The 23,235-nt window shown below is 36.3% G+C and overlaps 1 protein-coding gene across 1 annotated transcript in view; it reads right to left on the bottom strand.

Moving 5' to 3' along the window:
- The window catches only part of UGGT2 (UDP-glucose glycoprotein glucosyltransferase 2), a 261,577-nt gene that overhangs the window by 34,911 nt on the left and 203,431 nt on the right, over window positions 1–23,235 (bottom strand). The window contains exons 33-34 of the mRNA XM_044667227.1: window positions 21,736–21,820; window positions 10,434–10,616 (exon numbers count right to left, since the gene is read on the bottom strand). Of these exons, the coding sequence (XP_044523162.1) occupies window positions 10,434–10,616; window positions 21,736–21,820 (268 nt within the window). The remainder of the gene's footprint in view (window positions 1–10,433; window positions 10,617–21,735; window positions 21,821–23,235) is intronic.

Genomic DNA, 23,235 nt, shown 5'->3' with positions numbered 1-23,235 from the left:
AAAGGGCTATAAAAGAATGCCTGCCCTTTGATCCAGCCATACCATTGCTGGGTTTGTACCCCAAAGAGATCATAGATAAACAGACTTGTACGAAAATATTCATAGCTGCGCTTTTTGTGGTGGCAACAAATTGGAAAAGGAGGGTATGTCCTTCAATTGGGGAATGGCTGAACAAACTGTGGTATATGCGGGTGATGGAATACTATTGTGCCAAAAGGAATAATAAACTGGAGAAGTTCCAGGCGAACTGGAGAGACCTCCGGGAACTGATGCAGAGCGAAAGGAGCAGAGCCAGAAGAACTCTATACACAGAGACTGACATTCTGTGGTAAAATCGAATGTAATGGACCTCTGAACCAGCAGCAATGCAATGACCCAGGACAATTCTGAGGGATTTATGGTAAAGATGCTACCCACATTCAGAGGAGAGACTGCAGGAGAGGAAACATATAGGAAAAACAACTGCATGAACGCATGGGTCGGGGTGGACATGATTGAGGGTGTAGACTCGAAACTACCACACCAATGCAACTACCAACAATTTGGAAATTGGTCTTGATCAAGGACACATGACAAAACTAGTGGAAATGCGCATGGGTAGGGGGGGTCCGGGGGGGGGTTGAAGGGGAAAGGAGGAGCATGAATCATGTAACCATGTTAAAAATGAATATTAATAAATGTAAAAAAAAAAAAGGGTAAGGCAAATTGAGTCCAGAAAAAAAAAAATTTCCAACCATTTTTTATGTGACAAATGAATTCTGAATTTTTTCTATTGTTTTTTTAAGAAAATAAAATTCAAGGATATCAGGCTATACATATAAGATAACAAATACATGTTGAGAAAAAAATGAAAATACTGAATGAAGCACATAGGTCTTATTCTTAGCCTGAAAGAACTAGTGCTTCAAAGATATTTTATATAATATTGCATATTTTATATAAATAAATTCTTTTCAGTCTAATTTGAAAATAAAAAGTTTACTGACTGTCCTAAATGGAATTTCATGATTTCCTCTTATTCTGTCTTAACTCTTTTGCTATAGGAAGAAAAAATTATATAAGGGGATAAGGTGAAGATAAATTTTTGGGCCAAATAGTCCTGGAAATCTTTACTCCATTAAATACCATCATAACAGCTTTCTTAGACTAACATTATTATTATAGTATTAAGCTAGAATGTGGACTCATTTAGTTATTCAAAGGTGTAGATGTTCAATTATTTTTCCTTTGGGAAATATTATAAAAAATAAAATCAATATAGAAAGGTTTTACAGAATTTAGAACGTAATGAATTCTAATACAGAACTTTGAAGAATATTTTTAATAGTGTGGAGCCAAAATGGTAGAGTCAGGAACTCATGTTCACTCCCCAATCATTACTATCCAAACAACTTCAAAACAACTCCTCAAATCAAATTCTAGAATGACAAAAGGTCAGTAGTGAAACAATTTTCCAACCAAAGACAACTTAGTAGGTCAGCAGGAAAGGTCTGTCAGGTTTGTCACACCTGGGTGGCAGTCAGGCCTATTGCCCCATAGGAATTCTTGCAGGCAGCTGAAAGAGGAGATAGCAGCAGATTTCAGAACTCTCAGCCCATAGATGGTATTAGAATAGAATAGAGGGAGTGATAGATTTGCAGAGGGTTTGGGCAATGAAAATACTTTGCAGGCAGCTTGGCATACACATGGAAACAGAGGGTCTATCATTCTGGAATGGCAGGAACACTTAAGAAGGGACACTCGGATTCCAAAGGGGTATATTGATATTTGGACATTGAGGAGAGCAGAGGCTTACTTCTTGTGGCCATCTTGGTATTGAGCTACAGGAGAAAGCTGAGTTCCTGACTCAACTTGGAGGGTCCTAAAATCAAGAAGCCTTCTTTGATCCTGATCCTGTGACCCCAGTTCCCATCTCAATCACCTGTTGTGTGTGCGCTGCCAAGGACCCAATCTATCTAACCTAAACCGAGACAGACCAACTAGGCTCTGGCCTTTGGGCCTCTAGCCAACCCCTCTCAATAAACTGTACTGATCCTGTTCTAATTCAGTGGACCAGCTAGTCAGAGATAGTTAGCCAGATTCAATTTAGGCAGATGGAGAGTGTAGAGAGAGTAGCCCAATTTATTGTGACCGAAGCAACCTTTGCAGGTCAGTCTGGAGGGAGGAGAATAAGAATATTAGAACTAGATGTTATGGAAAAGTAAGGGGATATGATGATGTTGGAATAAATAGGGGAATATATAGGAAGGTAAGGAATGAATGGGGAATATAGGAAGGGCTGCTCAAACAGGCTAATCACAGAGGCTAAGGTACTTGAGTTCAGAGATCCTGCTCTATAACCAGAGACTTATCTGAGTGGTCTAGGGTGGTCGTCGGATGTAAAGAACAAAACAGATTGGAAGCACGGCTTGTTAGCCCAAAGTGTTCCGAGGTACAATGGAGTCAACAGTTTATTATATAGAAAGTTAAAGATCCCTTTCCCCAAAAGCCCAAGAAAGTTTCCCACAGTTACAGAGAGCAGTATTTTTACTATAGTCAAAACAAAAGCCTTAGAAGCCTCCAGGTGTAGATAAAAACCTATGCTAAACTATCAACTATATGTGTTATCATTAAGTGAACTCTGGGACATCTTGTTAGGCGGGAAAGCCCCTGAAGTTCTCAGCCTTGATGGTATTAAACAATTTTTTGAGCCTCATTAATTTACTTTAATTCTGGGCAAAATGCCCTGCCAAGGGTTTGACCTTGGCTGTAGTAAGCAGCTGCATTCTCAGTCAAAGGGGAACAGTGTTAGCCCCCCTCCTGCTGGATTACTGAGAGCCCAAAGCTCTTTCAATAAGACTATAATGCATTTTAAAGAAAGGTGAGAATTATGAAAGGAATCAAAAGAGGAATCTCAGATTTTTATCTTAGATATCCCATTCTGTCTCGACCATGATAGGGAGAAAAGTCAATACACAGCTCTGCCCATCTGTATTGATCTTTTGATGGCGTCTAGATAAAAATATCTACTTGATATTCTAATTTCTCTTAATTGCTCCCGACATATTCCCCCTTCTCTTCTAAATAACATGATTTATTACACAGGAAAAATTTGAATAATGAAAGAAGTTATAAATTGGTTATAATCATCAGTTATAGTTGGATCTGATAGGAATTACAGATCAAATTGTTTGTTTACGGCTCTCTACACTTGAGGGTACTGGGAGGAAACAGGCTGGGTCCTTCAGGCGGGGAGGCTATCTCTGTGATACAAGAAGAATTGAGTCAGTCAGAAATGATATGGGTCTAGCTGATGGATTTCAGTTTTTATTTTCTAAGGTCCTAAGAGGGAGGAGTCAAGAGGCTCTTCCTTGCCAGTGAAACTGAAATCTACAGGAAGTCTTGGCTGATTACTTCCTGCTCAAGATGGACGCCTAGGTTTGTCCTCAAGAAATAAAAGGAAAGTTATTCTTTCCCTCTTCAGCCTTTGCCCTAGTATTCAGTACAATGATTCACCAGAGGCTTTTTGTGTAGATATCAAAGGGGATTTATTGATGCAGGGGTAAGCTGAGGGAAAGGGGTTTGAAGTTTGGTAACTGCTACTAGGGGAAGCTAATGCTGGGAGAGGGTCACAGAGGAGGGAGTCAGACTGAGGGAGGCCGGCTCCCTCAGTCAGGGATAATTTCACTGCCCTGAGGTAATGAGGATTTATCAGATCACTAGATTAGGGGATGTCTTGATTTAGATTGTCTTTCCTGCCTACAGAAGCTAAATCCCACGATTTCCACCCACCAAACCACCCTTCCTCCTGTAAAAGTGAAATTTGGGAGATGCCATCTAAAAGTATATATATTTTTCTATGGACACGTGGAAATTATCAAACTACATTTCCCGTGGTCCAACCGGTTTCCGTTTCTGGTTCTTTGGGTGTGGGAACGCCTACGTCTCCACACTGAACAGTTTAAATCTCCTGGGTTAGGAGGGAGTGGGCTCTTGGCCAGCAGACTCGGGAAGAGACGGGAGACAATAATGGCGCGGGCGGCAGTTTTGAATTCTTACAAGCGCGTGGTCTAATGACTTTATCTATCAGCATGGCTTTAATTAAAATACTAATTTATATATTTATAGCAGCCTTTATCATTTTTTATCGTTATACTCCCAGGGCCCAATGGGGAAATCCAGGGAAATAGCAGGATGTAAATGGAGAGGTCAGGGAGAGGTCCAGGGAAAATAGGCAAGGTCCAAAATGCCTCAAAGGCAAAAGGCCCTTCAGTTGGTACTCCAGGGATATTTATAGACCAGCTCTAATAGTTTTCCCGTGAGCCCAGCCCCCTGGCTGGTTCAACATTCTAAACCTTTTCCAACTGTCAGGGCTGCTATAGTTGGTTTGCAAAAGCAAGAGCTTTTGCTGCAACCCTGCATTACGTAGGGAATCCATCTCCCTGGTCCACTCACCCATCCTGCGCTTTGATAATAAACCAATTTCCTTGTTATAACATCATGTGAGAGAGCAGTCAGATTGTGTTGTCATCAACCCACAGGAACTGAGGCCTACTAACTTGACTTCAGCCTGTGGTCGACCAACATTGGGTATTCAACACTGGTCCAAACCTCAACCCAACATCTAGTGACTTATTAACTAGGTTCCCCCTCTCACTTATTTCAATGGTAAGGGGGTTAGACTACTGGTCAGAAAGAGATCATAGGGGACCCTTTTCTGGCAATGGATTCAAGCCCCTGAGGCACTGCTTATATGTAGTTCCAGGTTACAGTTTCAGAGTGAAAAGGAAACACTAGCACTTGAGGATACAGGGGAGAAGATTTCCTGGTCCCAGTTCCAGGAAAGAGAAAAGAATTTGTGGTCTCTCACAAAAGAGCAGGGGTCCTGGACTCAGTTCCAAGGTGGAAACGAGCACTAGCACTTATGGCCACAGGAGAGCAGGGAACCTGGTTCCAAGGCCAAGAAGAGAACAAGCATTTATAGGTTTAAGAGAGTGAGAAAATGTATATACTAATTATCTTAATATGCTTAATTATGTAGATAATAACACGGTGAGAGACTAACTCCAATTACTAAAGACACAGAGTGGCAACCATAGAGAATGACCAGGAATAACCTTAGCATATCAGTGACCATGGAAACTATCTCATACCAGATCTCTTAGTGCTGGGATACTTGATCAGACTCAGGTCCCACCAACTAGTAGCTCATGGTTTCTGAGATGAGATAACTAAAGTGACCTTGTAGTTCTCCAAAACAGTCTTGATTCCAGATTCTCTGTCTCTGTTACTTGCCATTTTGGAATTGTTTACTATTATTGTTCAACTTTGATGAGGCATCCACTGTTGTTAATTCTATATACTTTTTTGTATTCCAAAGTCCAGGAACCTGATTATTTAATACTTGCTTATCATGCTAAAGAATGTTATTATACTCCAAAAGTACAAAGAGCCTTTGTACTTGGTGTTACTTTCTACCCCCCAACCCCCGCCCCACCTTGTATCTGGCAATCCATTACTCTCATTCCTGGAACTCTCTGCCTATGCCACATCCAGATCCCTTCATGAGTCTTCCCCTTCCAGCCCCCTTTTCCTACCTTCCCTAGTTAGAAAAATATTTATGCAGCTGCTTGCCATGTTAAGATTTGAACTTTATGGCATTGGGCTAATTTGCTTTACATGTGCAGGTAGTTCCTTCTTTAATAAAGATTATTTTGATTTCATAGGTGTCATATATCTCAGTTTTCTTCATGTTCTGGGGAAGTGGTTCAGAGGTCTCATAGAGGCCTGTGCTGGTCACAGTGCCTCAGGGTGTTTGCTCCCCCTTGGGGGAAGAGAGGCTTAAGTTATGTAGCGTTCATGACTCAGTTTATTAGAGCAAGGTCTCTTTGGTAAAAATCAGAGCACGGGCCAGTAAAGAAGTAACCACATCTCTCCTTAGATAATGCCACCTTTAAAGCACAAAAATTTACAGATTCCCAGAACTACCTATGAAAACAGAACCTCCAAGAGCAGAATCCAATTTTAACAAAGTCACAAGTCAAGAAATAGGCTGAAAAACTGAGCAAACCATAAAACAAAACACCTAATCAAAAAAAGTTGCTATGATACCAGGGAAGATCAAGACTTTATACACTCAGAAGAAGAAATCAAAGTCAAAATGTGAATTGAACACAAGTCCAATGAGAATTCTGAAAGAGCTAAAAATTTATTTTAAAAACCGAATAAGAGAAGTAGAGAAAAAATGGAAAAAAATGAAAGCAAAATAAGAACTTAGGAAAAGAGGCACAAAAATGTGAAAAGAAAATAAATAATGATAGAAAATAAGACCTTAAAAAAAGAATTGACTAAATGCTTAAAAGCACAGAAATCCATTGATGACAAGAACTTTTTAAAAAAGCAAAACTAGTCAAATGGAAAAAATGGTACAAAATTTCACTGAAGAAATGAGTTTCTTAAAAAGAATTGGACAAATGGAAAAAGAGTTACAAAAGCTCATTGAATAAAATTAATTTCTTAAAAATAATTGGGCAACTGGAAGCTGATGACTCCATGACACATCAATAAACAATAAAATAAAGTTAAAAGAATGAAAAAAATTAAGAAAATGTGAAATATCTAAAAAAAACTGACCAGGAAAATAATTTAAGAATTATTGGACCTCTCTCTGAAAGCCATGATCGAAAAAAGAACCTGGTCATCATAAGTTAAGAAATTATTTAGGAAAACTGCCCTGATATCTTAAAACCAGAGGCTAAAATAAAAATGGAAAATATTTACTGATAACCACTTGGAAAGCAATCCCAAAAGGAAAATTCCTCATAAGGTTAAAGCCCAATTCCAGAGCTTCCAGGTCAAGGAGAAAATATTACAAGCAAGCCAGAAAGAAATAATTCTTTGAGCCATAGTCAGGATCACATAAGGTTTAGCAGTTTCCACATAAAAGATTGGAGGACTAGGAATAAAATATTCTTGAAGATAATGGAGCTACAATTACAATTAAGAATAATTTACCCAGAAAAACTGAGTATAGACCTTCAGGGGAAAAATTGAATATTTAATGTGAGAACTTAACATAGATTTGTACTCCTCCTTCCTTTCTAAAAGGAAAGTTTCATTTTGGATTTGTAAATCCATTTCAGTCCCCCACTCCATTTGACTGGATTAAGAACAAGGCCTAAGGTTTATCTACATAAGGGGGATGCATGAGCTTTGCAGGGTGGATTTGTACCTTTTGCACCACATTAGTGCTATGGAATTCACTTGCCTCTTGTCCCACATGACTCCTGGCATCACAGAAGACACTTGCCTCCTGTCCCATGTCCAGAAGACCAGACTCTGACCTGGATTAAGGTCAAGTCTGTCCAATCAGGGAGACCCAGAAAAAGTGATGTCATGTGGGGTATAAGCTATGGGTTGAGGAAGCTTGCAAGTACAGGAGTGAATGGAGAAGGAAGGTAAGTAGTAAACTTCGGTTAGATAGGCAACTGGCCAAGTGACTATGTGCCTTTTCTTTCTCTCACCCACTTTTTACTATTTCATAAAATAACTGTAAATTAATATATAGTCTCCAGAGAATTTTAGTCATAACAAATGAAATAGAGAACTTTCAAGCACTCCTGATGAAAAAGCCAGAATAAAAAGAAAATTTGACTTTCAAAAACAAACCTCAAGAGATGTATAAAAAGTTAAACAGTTAAAATATATATATATAAAGATATGAGAAAGACTGATGTATTGTGAAGAGGAAGGTAGAAGAAGAATGGAGAATCTTAGCTCAAATAAGAGAGGTACGAAAGGAAGAGCTTTTACAGTGAAAGGAAAAATATGGGTGGAGGTGGGCAATGCTTAAGCTTACAGCTCAATGGAATTGGTTCTAAGAGGGTATAACATACATTCAGTTAAATACTGAAATCTATCTTGCCCTACATGGACGGAGGAGGGGAAGGGAATAGGAGAAAGGGGAGTGAGGATAGAAGGGAGTGAGATTGAGAGAGGCACTAGTCAGAAGCAAAACAGACTTGAGGAGAGACAAGGTAAAAAGAGAGAGAAGGATAAACAAGGAAAAAATAGGGTGGATGGAAATACACAGTAATCATAATATTAATGTGAATAGAGGGAACTCACCCACAAAACAAGAAGCATATAGCAGAATCCAACAACTTGTTGTTTGTTTACATGAAACACACTTAAAACAGAGAAACACACATATACAGTCAAAATAAAGGACTAGAGCAGAATCTTTTGTGCTTCAGCTGAGGTAAAAAAAGTAAAGGTAGCAATCAGACAGAGCAAAAAGAAAAATAGATCTAATTTAAAATGATAAGCAAGGAAAGTACATTTTGCTAAAAGCTATCACAGAAAAGGAAATAATATCAATCTACCCCAAATTGCATAGTATAAAAATTCTTTTTTTAAAAATTTATATAGTATCAAAATTCTTAAAGGAAAAGTTAAATGACTTACAGAAAGAAATAGGCAACAAAATTATATTAATGGGGGACCTCCACTCAAATAAATAAATAAACTAGATAAGAAAGAAGTTAAGGAGATGAATAGAATTTTAGAATAGTTAGATATGATAGAACTTTGGATAAAAATTACATTCAGTAAAAGGCCATGGAAACAGATTAAAAATTAATTGGAAACTAAATAATCTTATCTTAAAGAATGAGTGGGTCAAAGAACAAATTATAGAAACAATAAAAAATAATATCAAAGAGAATGGCAACAATGAGAAAATTTATGGGGTGGTTACAAAACATTTTTCAAACAAAGACAGATCTAAACAATTGAAGAAATACTATTTGCTCATGGGTAGGCCAGCCAATATAATAAAAATGACAATTCTACTTAAATTAATTTATCTACTCAGTATCCTACCAATTAAACAACCAAAAATTATTTTATACAGCTAGAAAAAAACAACAAGATCCATCAGGAAAAGTCAAGAATATTGAGGGAATCAATGAAAAAAAATGAAGGAAGTTGGTTTAGCAGTATTAGATCTCAGACTATTACAAAGAGGTAATTATCAGAACAATCTGGTATTAGGTAGGAAATAGAGTCATGGGCCAATGAAATAAATTATGTACACAGTAACAGTATATAAATGACCTTAGTAATCTAGTGTTTGATAAACCCAAAGATCCAAACTTTTGGAATAAAAGCTCATTATTTGACAAAAATTGCTGGGAAAACTGGAAAAGAGAATGACAGAAAGTAGGGAAAACAACATCTTACATAGTTTAGTAAGATGAGATCACTAGGGGTATGTGACTTAGATGTAAAGGGTAATATCATAAGCAAAGTGGAGGAACAATGATAGTTTTACTAATCAGAACTATTGACAGGGAAAGAATTTATGACAAAACAAAAGATAAAGAATTATGGGATATGAAACGGATAATTTTGATTATATTATATTTAAAGGTTTTTGCTCAAACAAAACCAATTCTACTATTATTAGAAGGAAAGCAGGAAAATGGGGGGAAATTTTACATCAAGTTTTTCTAATAAAAGCCTAATTTCTCAAATATATAGAGAATTGCGTCAAATTTGTAAGACTGACAAATTGCCAATTGATAGTCAAAAACATGAACAGATATTTTATAGGAGAAGAAATCAAAGCTATTAATAGTCAAATGAAAAAATACTCTATATCACTACTGATTAGAAAAATGCACATTAAAACAATTCTAAGATACCACCTCAAACTTATTAGATTGGTTAATGTGACAGAAAAGGAAATGACAAATGTTGGAGGAGACACGGAAAAATTGAGACACAAATGCACTGTTATTAAGAGTTCTGAACTGATCCAATCATTCTGAAGAGCAATTTAGAATTATGTTCAAAGAGCTATAAAACCTTTATATCCTTTGACCCAGCAATATCTCTTCTAGATCTCAAGGAGTAGAGAGGGAAAGGATGGAGGAAGATAATATAGATAAACATTAAAAATTTGCTTTATATATAATTGAAAAAAAATTAATTAAAAAAGTAAAATAAATTGGTGAAAATAATACTTTTAAATTAAAGGTTAATATATATTTTATGAATGCATTTAATTATAACATAATTCTTCTGTTAATGTAGCACTTTTAATACGAAGGATTCAGAGTGCTCCCTACATATATACTATATTAATATTTATAGATAGAAGAAAAGAATTGCCACTATTTTTAAGAAATTAAGATAGTAGGTAACAATTTTTAAAATGTTAAACTTGGCTGGAATGGGGGATGGCATGTTGATCATGTGCTGGCTTTATGAATAGAGTTATTGGTGGTGGTGTGCTATTGACTCTTTTAGTCAGAAAACAATGGTGCTACTAGAAAGGAATCATAAATGAAGACAGAATGGCTACAGAGATGGTGAGCAGTTATTTGAAACATAAAATTGTCCCAAAGTTTTTAGGGCTTCACAATGTAGTTCTTAATTTCATTTCTTACCTGATCAGCATCAACAAAAATTACTTTGTCCACAACCAGTGGGAAAAGAACATCAAGGAAAAGAATCTTGTAACCCCAAATGATTCTTTGCTTTTCAGTTTGTCGATGAAGCCAACGGGGCCACTTATATTGGACTAGCTCATACTGGAACCCATATTCCTTAGCCATGTGAGGAATTATCTTCTACAAACAAAAATTCAAACAAGAACAATAATTTTGTTTCTATGATAAAAACTTTTCATTAATTAGGTACTTAGGTGTATAATAATTAATCTCTGACTTGTCACAATCTACAATGTTGCATATATAAATTCTTTTTTTATCAGTTATTCCCATTTATGAGAAATATAAAATACTTAAATATGCATTCTATATAGAATACACAGCACATTTTGAAATGATGATAGCAATCTTGCTATATTTTCTAGCACAATTTCTTCATCACATAATTTTAATATTTCCCAGTTAAGTTGAAGATATCTTATTCCTGGGCCAGACCTATGACAATTACTCATTTTTCCTGTTCATGCTTTATAAAAAAAGGCCTGGATTTGGGGGAATGTTCATAAGGAGGAAAGAAAAAGAGAGCAAATGAGGCTGGCAAATAAGGACATCAGAGAAGCTATAATTTTGTTCTCTTTCCCATCCTAATAAGAATCAAGCAAGCAATTACTGACTATTTCACTTTTTTTCCTTTTTCTTTCTTTTTTTTTTTTAACATTTATTAATATTCATTTTTAACATGGTTACATGATTCATGCTCCTACTTTCCCCTTCACCCCCTGCACTCCCCCCACCCATGGCCGATGCGCAATTCCACTGGTTTTAACATGTGTCATTGATCAAGACCTATTTCCAAATTGTTGGTAGTTGCATTGGTGTGGTAGTTTCGAGTCCACATCCCCAATCATGTCCGCCTCAGCTCATGCGTTCAAGCAGTTGTTTTTCTTATATGTTTCCCCTCCTGCAGTTCTTCCTCTGAATGTGGGTCGTGTTCTTTACCATAAATCCCTCAGAGCTGTCCTGGGTCATTGCTTTCTGCTGGTACAGAAGTCCATTACATTCGATTTTATCATAGTATATCGGTCTCTGTGTACAATGTTCTTCTGGCTCTGCTCCTTTCGCTCTGCATCAATTCCTATTTCACTTTTAATTTAACCTCTTTCTTCTCTAGTGAGATCAAAGTACATTTGGTATATTTGAAAGATGGCTAAAAAGTACCTTTGCCTTTTGCTATGAAAGTGACTAACAATGACCAAGTTCCTGAGAAACATTCATTATTATCGATAGTTTTTCTCTCAAAGTAGTCAGGCAAAAGTGAAGGATTGGGGAAATTATGGAGAATATTTCAGAACTTAATAGGAGTAGGGAAACAAAAATGGAAGGAAAATCAAATCAGCAAATAGAGTATCCAATTCAACAAATATTATTAATCACGTAGTATAGAAAAGCACCATACTAGATGCCAGGAAAAGAGAATAAGGCATACCTTGACCTCAAGGAGTTTACAGTCTAATAAGTAACCAATGGGGTAACTAGGTGGCACAATGAATAGAGTGCTGGGTTTGGAATCAGAAAGACTTCCTGAGTTAAAATCTGGCCTCAAATATTTATTAGCAGTGTGACCTTGGGCAAGCCATTTTACCCTGTTGGTTGGCTTCAGTTCCTCATTTATAAAATGAGCTGGAGAATGAAATGGCAAACCACTCCAGTATCTTTGCCAAGAAAACCACAAAAGGGGCCACAAAGAATCAGGCATGACTGAAACAACTGAACAACAATAAAAAGGAAACAGCAAAACACATATAAATAAAATAGGTTGTAAAAGTATATGAGATACAAAAGGCTAGTTGTATTACTTTTGATAATGCAGTTGAATATGGACTTTTATCCATTTTTTAAACAACCAATGCCAAAATAAAGGCCTTAATAAAGAATCTTTAAGTACACTGTACCGCATATGATATGGAAAGCAGCATGGCATAGTGCAAAGAGGCTAGATTTGGATCAGGAAACTTGGGTCTAAGGTCAACCTATGATATTTCAGCAATATGGCCTTAACTTGGGCAGTCCCCTACCATATCTTTATGAAATCATAGATATGCTGCAGGGGTTCTGCTCTGTATTACTGGAGGGTATTCCACATTGAGAATTCCATGGCCTGACAAAATCACAGATCTTTCCTATCTTCTTGTCTTTAAAATATATTTCCATTCTGTCATGGAATGTCTAGTTAGTGAAAAAATTATAATAATTTAAATTAGTAAAAAGTTAATCTCTCTAAATCTTACTTTGTGGTCTGAGAATGGTGTGGAGGTGATACTAAACTTTTAAAGGCAATGCCATTGGAACATAAGGTCTCTTGTCTATAAGCTCCCAAAAATCTTCCAAAGAGATCCACCCAGCATTCTAGGGACCTTGTATCCTAATAAAAGGTAGCATGTAAGTTTAAGCTTTAATATCTTAAAATTGTATTATATATATGCATATATGTATATATATATATATTTATAAATTATATAATGTGCCACTATACCAATATATTATGCTATTATAAGACATGTACTGAAAATCAGAATTAAAAGGTTGAGATAAAGAGGAAATGAACAATATCTTAAAATTTATTTATCAGGATATAAAAGACCTTTTTTCAACCTCTCACTAAATATAAATAATACTATTTTAGTGAGAACTTTATTATTAAACATGTTTCATTTTTTCCCACATGTGTATGTCCTAAGAGATTGGGAAGATTTGTAAATAATATGTGTTGGCAACTAATTTTATCCAGCTAATTTGATTAATGTAGCTACCTAAGCAAGATAATTTCTTGCTTTTATTTTAAGTAAAAAAACAAATGCCATAATATGATTATTAAATAATAGTTAGGAAATGTAGCACCTTTTCAGCAGGAATCATGTTTATCTATGAGTAAAAATTCATTATACATAATTCAAAATCAAGAAAAAGTAAATTATCTTTTCAGTGTAAATCCAGCACTATTTTAGTATAAATCCAGTACTATAATCAGTAATAAAATTACAGCCTAATACTTTGCACATATCATTTATGTCCAACATTTTTCAAAAGGATTTAATTTAATTTTTTTCATCCTAATGCCTCCACTAAAAATCCAAACATAGCTAATGACAATGTAATTGTCCTGATAAAAGACTCTCTCTTTCTGGTTCTATTTAATATATGGTATCATTACCTTAATTGTCTATTCATATTTGGAAATATATGTGTGTGTGTGTGTGTGTGTGTGTGTGTGTGTGTGTGTGTGTCTTTATAGATATAAGAAACAGGAGAGAGCCAGTTTGGCTGGACTACAGGCAAGGGAATAATGTATAATAAATAAACCCATTCATGCATGTTCATACAGTGTAACCCATTATGTTCCAAATAAAACAAAATGGGGAGATGGAGTTCTTACTCGCCTGTGACTGACCCAAGAATATGGAGCCTTACTTCTGAAGGGTGTTTTTTACAGCCATGAATTGATCTGGAGGGAAAGGAATAGACGTGGGGGATAGGAAGTACATAAAATGTTCACAGTATTATCTATGCAGCTCTTCATGTAGGGCTTAATGGTCTCAGTTAGGTTATAACTGTCCAGAAATGCCAATACCAATGACACCTGCACAGCATCCAGAAAAAGGAGAGTGGGGGATTGAGTGTTAGAAGATAGTAGGTGAAGAATAAACAGGTAAAGGTTGTGTTAGATAAAACTTCACAATTGCTAATTGGGTGGAAGATGGGTCATTACTAGAGGTATGTGGGTAAAAGTTTATTAAGCTGCCTTTCTGAAAATGTACAAACGATACACTTTTAAGTTTAATCTTCATGATTAACATTTTATTCATCATTTTCTTAAGTCTAGAAATCAACAAAATAAAAATAAATTTCTGGTTTGCAAAGACTGACAATTTCTAAGGTATAAATACTCTCACTGAAAATTTAACAATCAGCTCTTGCGAGCCAGTACAAGTTGCTTCCAGACACCACTGGATGCAAAACATCTTTCTGTACTCCAATTGGTTGATCATGTATCCCCCAGAGTCATGCTAGCGCCTTCTTAGAGTCAGGCCACAGTTCACTACTACTCTAAATCTCTTGATGTTACAGGGAATCAATGTAGTGCAAAGTCTGCCAAGTGATTATTTTTTGTTTTCAATATTCAATGAGAGGGAAACTAGGTGGTACAGTGGATAGAGCACTAAGTTGAGTTAGGAAGATTTCATCTTCCAGATTTCAAATCTGTCCTCAGACATTTACTAGCTGTGTGACCCTGGCCAAGTCACTTAACTCTGTTTGCCTCAGTTTCCTTATCTGTAAAATGAGCTGAAGAAGGAAAGGGCAAACCACTGCAGTGCCTTTTCTAATAAAACCCCAAAATGAGGTCACAACAAGGCAGACATGACCAAAACAAGTGAACCACAAAAATATACAACCAGACTACCTCATATTCTGGTCATTACTTCTGTCTCTGACTCCTTCACAATTCTTCACTAATGGTCTATGAACTCCTACCATAGATTCCTCTCTATTCTCCTATAAATCTGATTCTCCAGGGATGGTAGTATTCCATCATTTATAGTCATTCAGCATTTCCAGTAGAAATACAACCCAAAGGCCTTTTCTTTCAGAGGAAAAGCTTAGTATCATTCAAAGCAATGCTGAATTTTCCAGAAGCAATCTAGACTCCTCTACTCCTGTTCAATTCCAGATCTATTTCTTCTGTAGTGTCTCCCCAAGATTAACTTATAGGTGGACCAGCTCTATGGCCTGTCTATACAATGGCATAGTGTAGTGCAGATAACAAGCATCCTTTCTAATTGTTTTCTTCTTACACTTTTGGGTAATATAGATTTCATTTAGGGAGGTTTGCAAAGTTCCAGACTTGCTAGAATGAGCACAATGTGATCTACAATCAGGACTCTCTGCTGGACATTGTCTAATGATCCTGAGACAAGTATATGTATCCTTTTAATATCTCTCTTTAAACTAAGAGTCTTCAAATCAAAAGGCCTTTGTTGTAGACCTTTCAAAGAGTCTTATATGATGTTAACATATGCATAGAAGACACCTTGTTGGTGATCAGTGTGTAAGGTTGCTTTTTGCTTTCCTGAATCAAATGCTTTATATAGTTCACAAAAAATTAAAATGGCATCTTATATTCTCTGCATTTTTTAACCATCTACTAAAATGATGTGGCCTGTAGAAACAAAATCTTGCCTTTTACAAATGATACTCTATATCTTCCTAAGCCTTTACTAAGGATGTCCTCGACATTAAATTCATTCTATCTGCTAAATCCACCTCTTTTTACAACTTTCCTATGCCGGTGGGAGTTCAGGGTATTCAGGGAAGTCTCGTACTTCTGGTGGGAGGGTCTGCTGAGCCCTTTTCAGGGCTGCTTTCTTCCTCTGATGTCCACCAGCCACTCAGCTCACAGCTGAGGCTCCAAGAAGCTGTAGCAGGCATCACAGCCACACTCTGGTGAACCATCTCAACAGGCCGGGTAAGCCAGGATAAGTGTAATCAATAGACCTCAAACACATTGACCAGTTAGGGCAGTATGTACTCAGGCTGGCGAAGACTTCCACAGCAGAGGAGGCAAAAAAGACAGTTTGTTCCAGGACATGAAGGTGGTGGAAATAGGCACCATGGTGTGTTTAGAGTTTGGTCAGACATCAAAGAAACCAAAGTTATCCATTGCACCCAAGCCATCAGCAGTCATCTTGACTTCTTTTGTCTGTTACTGGACTTAGGCCTTGGAAGAAAGGGTAAAGCCGGCGACTTTGTGCTTCATTTAAATCCACTTCATGCATGAGTCAAAAGACACCGTAAGTGATGTCATTTTTGTCCTCTTCCAGGATGAGAAAAACAACCAACAATTTCAGTTGAAAATATTATCATTATTCTAGCTATCCTGGTTTGTAATCTAGGAATTATCCCCAAATATTTACTTATTCTTAATTTTACTTTAACTTGACTCTTGCTTACTCCCCGATCCAATTAGTTGCCAAGATTATTACCAATTCTACTTTCTCAACATCTCCTATCTCTGTCCTTTTCTCTCCAGTTACACTACAGCTGTTCTAGTTCACGCATTATAAGTCTGTAGGCTGGACTGTTACCCATTGCTTTGAAGTGGTCTCCTTGTGTTTAGTGTCTCCCCTTTCTAATTTATCCTCCATAGAGCTTCAAACTGACTTTCCTAAAGCTTAGGCCATACCATATACTTCTCCTATTCAAGAATCTCCTAAAGTAGCTTTCTATTGCTTCTAGAATAATATACAAACACCTTGAATGGCATATAAAGACTTTCACAAAACCTGGTTGTAACATACATATTTAGATGCTAAATACAATAGTTTTATCATGTATCCTAAATTTCAGACAATCTAGCCTACTTGCTGATTGCCACATACTTCAAAGGCAATAATAAAAAAAATAGCAAGGAAGAGGGAGTGGTATCTATCAGTTCTACATGTAAAACTATACTGTAATGTAGTAATCATTAAAATGATTTGGTACTAGTTAGAAAACAGAAAGGTCAATCAGTGGAATAAATTATATAATGTAAAGAAGTAAATGCAATAGCATAGCATTTGAATTTATTATGCAGCTATTAGAGGAAAGGCTATTTTACAAAAACTGCTGGAAAAATTGGGCAGCAGTTTGGGAGAAATAAGATTTAGACAATATCTCACACCTTATATCAAGATAAGCTCCAAATGATCTGAATACAAAAAGTCACATCATGAACAAATTAGAGAGATAAGGAAGAAATTACCTTTCACTAATGGAGAGAAGAGTTCATGACTAAACAAGCACTAGAAATCATAACATAAGGTCAAATCAACACTTTTGGGCATATGAAATTAAAGATTTTGCCCAAAGAAATCTAATGTTGTAAAATTTAGAAAGGGAAAAATAGGTAACTGGAAAAATCTATACAGTGAGTATTTCTGATTATGCTTTATAGTCAAATTTATAATATTAAAAAGGCGTTCTTCAACAGATAAATTGTCAAAGGATTGGAGCAGGCAGTTTTTCAAGCAAGATCATATCTTAAAAATGCTCTAATTCTCTACTGAAGAAATGAAAAGCAAGTTTGAGTTTCCATTGAATATCTGACAGATTGGCAAAAATGACCAAAGATGAAGTTAACAAAAATAGGTTCACTAATGCACTGGTGGAATTGTGAATTGATCGAGCCATTCTGGAATTAGAACTCTGCCACAAAAGTTACTAAAGTGTACAAACCCTTTGACTCAGGTATACTATTACTAGGTCTATCTCCTAAACAAAAATTAAAAAAATAAAAATATTTGTGGCAGTTCTTTTTACTGGATGCCCCAAACTAGAAACAAAGGGAGTATCATCCCCTTGGGGAACAGCTAAACAAATTGTGGTATATTAATCTTATGTGGCATTATTGTGCTATAAGAATTGATAAAATGGATTGTTTCAGAGGAAATGAGAAATACCACTATGAACTAATGCATAGCAAAGTGAGCAGAACTAGGAGCATAATTTGTATAATGATAACATTATAGAGAAAAACAAATTCTAAAGACTTTAGAATTCAGAATGGCTGCATTGATAAGCCACAAGTCCAAAAAAATGAAGATGAAACATGCCTCTTCCTGAAATAGAAGTAACGAATTTAAAATACAGAAAAACATTCATTTTTGGAAATGACCAATGTGAGCATTTGTTATTGCCAAACTATGGAGCTATGTTTTCAGGGCTTAATTTTCAGGTTTAAAAAAATTTGCTCATTGGAAATGACAGATCAATAATAAAAAGAAAAAGTACAAAATATATTTATGATGATATACTGAATTTATTTCAATATAAATTATTGCCATGCAGTGGTGCTGCTCTAATTTAAAACTTAGGTACTGAATAACGGTTCCAGAGATGAAAAGTGAAAATACACTGCATCATCTTGCTAATAAAAATCGTCTTTCAATGCACTGCCTTACTGGTATAGGGTTGTTATTGGGGAAAGTAGGGATCATTTATAAAATAATAATGTGTTAAGTGCACAACATTTGAAGTAGACCCTGTTTGTATTTTTAATTCACTGTGTTAAATATATATTGTGTTTTCTTTTACTTTAAGGCTTGGGTTAAAGACACAAGTTTGGGGATACACAGCAAATTGGTACTCAGGAAGCTAGTAGAAACACAAGCTTTATTATGTGATACAGCAAGCAGGCCAAAAAATAGAAAAAAACATAAATAAATATACACAATGGGCAAGGCAAGTGTTATATTCAAATCCTGGGAAATGTTGGTGTCACCTTGATTGACAAGGGAAGCAGTTGGAGAGATTGGAATGTTCCCAGATGCCTTGAGCCAGGGGCAAAAGTCGGTTGGCCTGAGGGAATAAAGACCCCTAACAGCCACCTGGAGGAGGTCTTTGGTCTTTGACTTTTGGTTTTTTGGTCCTTACATCTTTAGGTCTCTATATCTTTCTAGCTCTTTAGGTCTCTGGGTCCCTGGGTGGTGAAGGGAGGTTAGGAGGTCTGAAGAAGCAGAGAGTGGGTAGGATCTATATATTTCCTGAAGGCTGTGAGAATTAGTACATCTCCTAACACTGATAATAAGAAAGCTGAAAGAAATCACCAACACAGCTGCAATAAGGGCAGTCATTCTCTGGTTTGGCATTGGCCAGGCTGAGCCAGAGGGGTTGTGAAGAACAAAAGCTCCAGCTTCTACTAAGTCAATAGCCTCCAGTCCTGAGTGACTATAGATTATAGATATTAGATTGACAGGGTCTCCAATCTCCAATCTTTATCCTGATTATCCTTTCCCTAATTATAGATTACAGACAAAAGTGTTTAATAAGTATCTTCCTGAATGGTCATTATATCACGACCCTTGGGGAGGGAGCAAACATAGTCAGATAAAAACGTGATCTAAGGCTAATCAGAGCCCAATATTAATAACTGATCCAACCCCAGGTTGGACCTGAAAGGGTTACCAATCCACCTAACCTTTTGGGGTCCTTCCCTTGGCAACTGTTATTGAAAGGGGAAATTATACAACTTGCAAGGGTGATTGGGGTTGGTGTTCCCCCATCATCAGCACCTAGGGAGAATACAGAGATACAGCCACCTCACTGGTATCCATATCTACCTTAGGACTCTCTTTATAACACAAGGCAGAGGTTTGGAACTAGAAAAGCAAAATAACTCACCCAGCTCAGGGAAGAAAGGAGACATATTCAGAGATAATTATCCCAGCAAGAGTACACATTCAGAGTAGGGGTCTAAGCAGGGAAGTTTTATACCTTAATATACCTTAAAATGTACTTGGTTGAGAAGAGATAATTGATGTGAGATATGAGAGGGGGTACTCCTAAGTAGACCCAGATTTGTTTGGGAAATTCTCCAGGTCACTTATTGATACCAGATTTGGGTAGAGATAGTTTCCTTATTGGGACCAGATGTTAGGTGAGAGTTTGAGTTGGCAGTTGGAGATAACAGGAATAGGTGTGGCTTTCAGTTGCCAAAGTTGTCCAGGAATCCCACCCATTCAGGAGCTGTGATCACCTAACTGATTGACAGAACGGGTCAGGATAGAGGAAAAATACAAACTGTCTGTCATTGCTTATGCTTCATGAGCTTTAGGACCCCATAGTGGAGTCCTATCTTTTAGTTACAATATCGAACTATATTTCAAAAATCAAAATGATCACTCTTGTATAAAATATGAATTTTAAAAAAAGGAAATGTTTCCCACAATGGCAAACAAGCCTACTAGTGATTCTCTGTTTTTGTGTTCCATCTCCCATCTTTTATCTTTGTAGAGGCTGACCCAAATCCATCAATTTATTCTTATCTTTTAGAATTCTTAGTTTCCTTCATGCTTCATTCCTTCAACTCTGAGGCCACCTCTTATGGAAAATCCTTCCCAATCCCCTGAGCTTTTCGTGCTTTCTTCATCTTTATATTATTTTGTATTTTCTTATCCACATACATGTTCTATTCTCTTAATGGAATGTAGGCTCCTTAAGGTCATGAAATGCTTCTTTTTCATCTGTTACCTATTACAATGACTTATAGTAGATTTATATTGAATTAAAATGTTTATTGAATTAAATTTAGTTATCAATTAGCATAAGAAAGCAGAATACACCCATGGAGGTTGAAGGAGAAGTATGAGGGATAGGCACTTGGTTGTAATACATGAGTACAAAAGCTACTCAGATGTTTGCCTCTTGTTAGTACAAAACTACCTTCTATAGCAGAACCAGGAGAAACTTCTACACAGAGACAGATACACTGTGGCACAATTGAATGTAATACACTTCTCTACCAGCAGTAATGCAATGATCCAGGACAATTCTGAGGGACTTATGAGAAAGAATGCTATTCACATTCAGAGGAAGAGCTGTGGGAGCAAAAATACAGAAGAAAAACAACTGCTTGATCACATGGGTCAATGGGGATATGATTGTGGATGTAGACTCTAAACCAGTGGTTCCCAAACTTTTTTGGCCTACCGCCCCCTTTCCAGAAAAAATATTACTTGGCCCCCTGGAAATTAAATTTTTTTATTTTAATAACAATTAATAGGAAAGATAAATGCACTTGTGGCCATCATTGTCCCCCTGGATCGCCCCCCTGGATTACCAGGGGCAGTAGCGCCCACTTTGGGAATCAATGCTCTAAATGATCACCCTAATGCAAATATCAGTAATATGGAAATAGTTCTCGATCAATGACACATGGAAAACCTAGTAGAATTGTGCATTGTCTATGGGGTTGTGAGGAGGGGAGGGAAAAAACATGAATCATGTAACCATGGAAAGATCTTCTAAATTAATTAATTAAATAAACTTAAAAAAAACAACAACCTCCTGTAAATTTTCCTAGAATTACAACTACTATGTCTGAAAAAAATCTCCTCAATACAATAATTTTCCTGTCTTAACCTTACCCAATTATTAATCATTATGTAGTATCATTCATATTATATATAATACAAAAAGCTCCTTTTATGCTGCATACCATCTTATTTAAAAATAACCTGTATCATTGCCGTTATCCTTTAAACTTTTTATCTTGATGTGCTTTACAAATAAACACTGCATAGCAAATGCTTGGAGCAAGACTTTTTAGGCTAAGGAAATACTGAGATCTAAAAATCAACTTTCAGTAGAATATTCACTTTTAAAAATAAAATTATGAGATAATTTTATAGTAACAATGATCTGACAATTAAACATTCTTATTCTCTATTGACTTGAATTATTCTATCAGAATTAAAAGACTTACTTTAAATGATGGAGAGAGATAATTTTTCAGAAACCAGAATTTAACTGGAGTTTCTGTATGGCGTAACACAGAAAGCATCATAATTCTGTAAGAGAAAATTAGATTAAACCAAATTACAATGCAAAGCAAATTAAAGTCAATACAACTATCTTAAGATTTTCTAGCAAATGTTTTTCAGGTGTGTTAATGGTATTCCTTATAAGCTCTTCATTAACAAAAGTTATTCAACTAACTAAAATTCTTCCTTATTAGTCATGGTTTACCATTAGAAGGGTAATATATACATAAGCTACTAATACTGGTTTGGTTTCAAATAAACACATTAGAAATAAAATCAGAAGGCACAACTATCAGCTGAACCAAATTCAAATTACAGTTTTATCACTAAACACTAAATCTGAAGATACTGAACCATCTGCAATAACTATTTCTACCAGTGAAGTCACTGAATAACTTTATTTCTTTTAAAGATGTCTATCCTGGTACTTACAAAAAGAGTCAGAGTACTATGGTGCACAAAGACCTGGACTTAGAGCCAGGGAGAACTGGATTACAATCTACTTAGATATCCATTAGCTGTAAGGCCTTTGATATACAACTATTAACATTTCTGAACTGCAGTGTCCTCAGCTATAAAATGGAACTAATAATAATACTATCTCAATGGAGTAATAACATGAAGTCTTTTATCAATTGTTATAGGGGATTTTGGAAAGATGTTATGGGGATTTGGATGGATGTTATAAGGGACTTGGAAGGTAGGTAATATGGGTTGGAGATAGGATGTAATAGGGAGGTTGAGGCTGAAGCTAAGAGTAATAACTGGTAGGATCAGGGAACAAGATAAAGCAAGGGATCCAAGGCTGAAGGTATTCAAGTGAATATACTAGGTAATAGGGAAGTTAAAGCAATATAATGGATAAGGAAGGTTCAATGATGAAGGATGGCAGCTTAGGAGGTAGGAGAAAATGAGGGAATGTCTGAAGTCAGGGAGTATAACACTGAGGTAACAAGGTTTGCCAGGGAGAAGATGAATTAATCTAAACAGGCAAAGAGCAGCAGGGCTTATAGACTAGGATTTAAGACTAAAGACACACTGAAGGGAAATAGACTGATTGAAATTAACTACAGGCTTTAGTTAATTTCACCGGAAGGGACTTGTTTTGAAGTTACACCTTCTTCAAGATGGCTACCCGGCTTCCCTCAAACCCAGAGTATGTTGATTCTATTCCTCTTCTTCCCTTTCTTACTAATTAACTGACAAAGTAACTAAAAGGTCTATTTTGAACACAAAATGGGGTTTATTGTCTTCTCAGGTTAAATTGTCAGGTAAAAGGATTAGAGGAAGCCCTTACAGTTGCTTAAAGAAATCTCAGGTGGGGGAAGGGAAGCAGGAATGGAGTTTGAGCAAGGTCCTGCCTTGACTCAGCTCTCAAGGTGATTTTGAAATCAAAAGGGATTATGATGATGGCTACCAAACCTCTCTAGATAAAGTACTGC

The sequence above is a fragment of the Gracilinanus agilis genome, chromosome 3 (assembly GCF_016433145.1).
Source record: "Gracilinanus agilis isolate LMUSP501 chromosome 3, AgileGrace, whole genome shotgun sequence".
Classification (NCBI taxonomy): Eukaryota; Metazoa; Chordata; class Mammalia; order Didelphimorphia; family Didelphidae; genus Gracilinanus; species Gracilinanus agilis.
The sequence above is the reverse complement of the archived record's forward strand: the minus strand, read 5'-3'. Positions and strand labels throughout refer to the sequence as shown.